The sequence below is a fragment of the Ipomoea nil genome, unplaced genomic scaffold, assembly GCF_001879475.1.
Source record: "Ipomoea nil cultivar Tokyo-kokei standard unplaced genomic scaffold, Asagao_1.1 scaffold0688, whole genome shotgun sequence".
NCBI classification, from domain to species: domain Eukaryota; kingdom Viridiplantae; phylum Streptophyta; class Magnoliopsida; order Solanales; family Convolvulaceae; genus Ipomoea; species Ipomoea nil.
The window spans coordinates 989,009-993,116 of record NW_017617116.1 but is presented as its reverse complement, the minus strand read 5'-3'; the positions used below and the strand labels follow the sequence as shown (position 1 = coordinate 993,116).

The 4,108-nt window shown below is 32.3% G+C and overlaps 1 protein-coding gene across 1 annotated transcript; it reads left to right on the top strand.

The window, feature by feature from the left end:
• The first annotated feature begins 453 nt into the window (after nt 1-453).
• Nucleotides 454-3,905, top strand: LOC109175816 (salicylate carboxymethyltransferase-like). Its single transcript, XM_019325175.1, has 4 exons — nt 454-586; nt 694-1,098; nt 2,354-2,611; nt 3,438-3,905. Exons 1-4 carry the CDS (start codon nt 512-514, stop codon nt 3,762-3,764), a joined length of 1,065 nt encoding a protein of 354 aa, XP_019180720.1. The 5' UTR covers nt 454-511; the 3' UTR covers nt 3,765-3,905.
• The last annotated feature ends 203 nt before the right edge of the window (nt 3,906-4,108 follow it).

The following is a 4,108-nucleotide window of genomic DNA, read 5'->3' as shown; positions in this document are numbered from 1 at the left end:
ATATATATATACATATATATATATATATATATATACTAATTACATTAAAAAGTTTATTAACACAAAAGGTCAAATTGAATAAGCAAATTATACCATACATCGTAATCTATATTGTAAGATGGTTTAGTAATATAGATTCATTTTAAATATTGTAAATTCATTTTAGGTAGTACATACACTAAAAATGAACTTGCAATACTAAAAATGACCATGTAGATCAGTGATAAATTTTACAATGTGAATCATGGTTCACGATATAACGATTATATTGATTGAATACGTACTCTATATTAAATGTATGATAAAATAAAATAAATGGAACAATATAATGTATATTAATGAGTCCAATGATGATTATAATTTTATATCATATTATACCAAAAAAATAATTCATCGTCATCATCTATAAATACCAGAGAAATGCATGTAAGTGATGTAACTAGATAAACACACATACAAAATATACACACGAGATAGAGATATTGAGAGAGAGAGAGAGAGAGAGAGAGAGATGGAAGTTGTAGAAGTGTTTCACATGAACGAAGGAAATGGAGACACCAGTTATGCTAACAACTCCGTGGGTCAGGTACCTGCGTTTTGCATTCAAAATTCAATTAGTTTTTATCGTTAATTTTTGGGAAAAAATAAAGTACGTTAATTCTTCCTAAGTGCATGTTTTGTTTGAATGAACAGAAAAATGTGATACTTCGTACAAAGCCCACAACAGAAGAAGCCATAACAGATCTGTATAACAGTCTTTGCCCAGAAACCATATCCATTGCAGACTTGGGATGTTCCTCCGGACCAAACACTTTTCTGGTAGTGTTCGACATCATCAGAGCGGTTGAAAAACTGCGAAAAATCACCGGAACCCACTCGCCGGAATATGTCGTCCACTTGAGCGACCTTCCCAGCAATGATTTCAACTCCATTTTCCGGTCACTGCCCCGATATGTAGAGGATTTCAAGAAAGAGATGGGAGATGGGTTTGGGGATTGCTTCTTCGCAGGAGTGGGTGGTTCATTTTATGGAAGGCTTTTCCCCTCTAAAACTCTCCATTTTGTTCATTCCTCAAACAGTCTCCATTGGCTTTCTCAGGTGTGCTTTATAATTATACACTCTTTTGCCTTCACTTTATTATAGAATTCTCCAAAGTTTTTTCTTTTCTTCTCTTTTTTCCACAACCCATATTTAAAACTAAACAATAAATACTAAGCACCAGGACCGGAGCCAGAAATTGGATTGAGGAGGGCGAAGAAGTAGGACGGATTCAGAATTTTTTTTTTCAGTAAAAGCGAAACATTAAAACAAAAAAGATCATTTAAAACAAATAAATAAATTACCTAAGATTTTTTTTTTTTATAACCATTACTTAAGAAATGTAGTTGTAAATATTGTTGGATATGTGTGAAAATGAAACAGATCAAAACTTTATAAAAATATTCATAACAAAATATGAAACATAATTAATTTGATAAAATAATTTGGATAGAAAACACATTATAAATATTAAAAAAAAAAACACATTATAAATATTAAAAAAGTGACTGTGTTGAAGTCATAGGGGAAAGAGTCAAAATTTGTAAAACTATGTTAAGCAAAGAATATTTGAACCCAAGACCTATTCTATTAACAAACACATGTTCTACCAACTAATCTAACTCTTTACTGGTTGACATTTACTAGTTTTATTATACTATACTAAAACCTATACTATATATACATATATTCATACAAAAATTATATATAGGGTGGGGGTGGGGGTGGAGTGAGGGGGCAGCTGACCCCCTGCCCCCTTTGGCTCCGTCCCTGCTAAGCACATAATCTTTTAACAAAAAAAAAAAAAAACCCACTTTGTAAACCCAATATACACAAACCCATTAAAGGGACCAAAAAAGTCTTGTCCTTCTTTAAAGGGGAAAGACAAAAGCATTGTTTGATAACATAGTTAGCTTGTCATTCAATTTTGGTTTGTTTGATCACTATTAGCTGTTTGATTTGATTAAACAGCCAATATGAGAAAATAAATTATCAGTTAATTTATCAAATATCTTTCTACAATCAACTAATAAGGTTATCAACTATTTAATTTATTACAAGAATGACTTAAATAAATGAATAATAATACAAGAATGTTTACACAGTGTAATTAGCAGCCAAGGACCTTGTGGTCCAATGGCACCAAGTTGTTTTCTCATAGGAGAGGTTGAGGTGATATTGGCTATTTGTTAGAAAAATGCTCATCCGACTGGTCAAAACCTCAGGTTAAACGGGTCCAACCCACCGGGTTCAACCCGTTTTGACGGCTCTAGTCCATATTCATCTAATTCTTTCTCTTTCTATTTCTTATCAGATACCAAAGGGATTGGAGGAGAACAAAGGTAATATTCGTATCGCAACTTCAAGCCCACCTAGTGTGATAAAGGCATATTACGAGCAATTTGAAAGAGATTTTTTAACCTTTCTCAAGGCTCGCTCAGAAGAATTAGTGACGGGTGGACGAATGGTATTATATTTTTCGGGAAGAAAGAGTGAAATCCATAATCCCATTCATGATGTTCTTAACATTTGGACACTTTTAGCCAAATGCCTCAAAGATCTAGTTACAAAGGTAATTAAATATCCATGTCTCGTATTGTTAATTTTAAGAAATAAGAGTCAAATTGGTCATCCAACTACACAGCAAAGTACAATAATTGGGTCATCGAACGCAAAAAAACTACAATTAATTTCCCAAACAATACAAAATAATGCAATTCAATCTAAAATGACTTGTTGACCTAGTAACATGATGACGTGGTGGTTACCAAATTTAAAATATTTTTTTAAAAATTTTTTATTTTAATAAATTTAAATAAAATAATTAATTAAAAAAAAACACGCCTTCTCCGGTGAGAAGGCAAGGACGCCTTCTCATTGGAGAAGGTGACACCTACTCACCGGAGAAGGCAACTTGGTTCCCTTCCCTTCAACGGAGAAGGCAATTCAGCTTGCCTTCTCATAGGAGAAGGTGACCCAGGCCATTTGCCTTCTCTGGTGAGAAAGCAACCTCACCTTCTCATCGGAGAAGGAGACCCAGTTGCCGACTTTGGTGAGAAGGCGGGCCCCTTTTTTAAAAAAATAATAATTATTTTATTTAAATTTATTATAATAAAAATGTAAAAAATATTTTTAAATTTGGTAACTGCCCCTAGTTAACATGTCATTTTAGATTGAATTTCATTATTTTGCATTGTTCGGGGACCTAATTGTAGTTTTTTATTTTTATTTTTTTTATTTTTATTTTTTTTAATATGTAGTTGGATGGCTAATATGACCCTTATTCCTTATTTTAAATGTATAAGGTTAAAAAATTATCTTCCTTCAATACTTTAAAAATTAAAGTGTTTGATATGCCAGATTGAGTAACACACATTTATATGATTTTATAAATGCAGGGATTAGTAGAAGAGGAGAAACTAAACTCCTTCAATATTCCCATCTACGCAGCATCTCTAAAAGAAGTGAAAATGGTTGTTGAAAAGGAGGGCTCATTCTCAATTAATGTTTTGGAGGGTTTCACATATGATTTTAGTGAATCTGTGAAGGATGGAAAGGCAATTACCAACTCAGTGAGAGCCCTGGTTGAGTCCTTGGTTGTTAACCATTTTGGACGAGGAGTTATTGACCAAGTTTTTAATAAGTATGAAGAAATGATCGGCGAATGCATGGCCGAATTTGTGAAGGAGGAGTTCATCAATATTGTCTCCCTCACTAAAATTTAAAAGGAATTACTTATTCAAAGTTGTGCACCCGATCCATTCCATATATATACTAGTACTGAAAATAAGGACCGGTGCTAAATTAATTTTTCTATGATTCATGTGAAAAGGAAAATAAAAATACACATATTTCCAACTTCATTTTATTATTATGTTGCATATTCACTACAACTAAATATTATGTTGATTTGTCAATTACTTCATGTCATTTCAGTCTTGCATCTAAGCTATACAATATAATTAAAATCTCCTCTTAAAAGATGTTGTATATATATACTCGTGCAAATTCACTTTTCTTTTCAATGTTGGACAAAAGGCTTTTTTTCAAGCCTTTTAACCTTAATTCT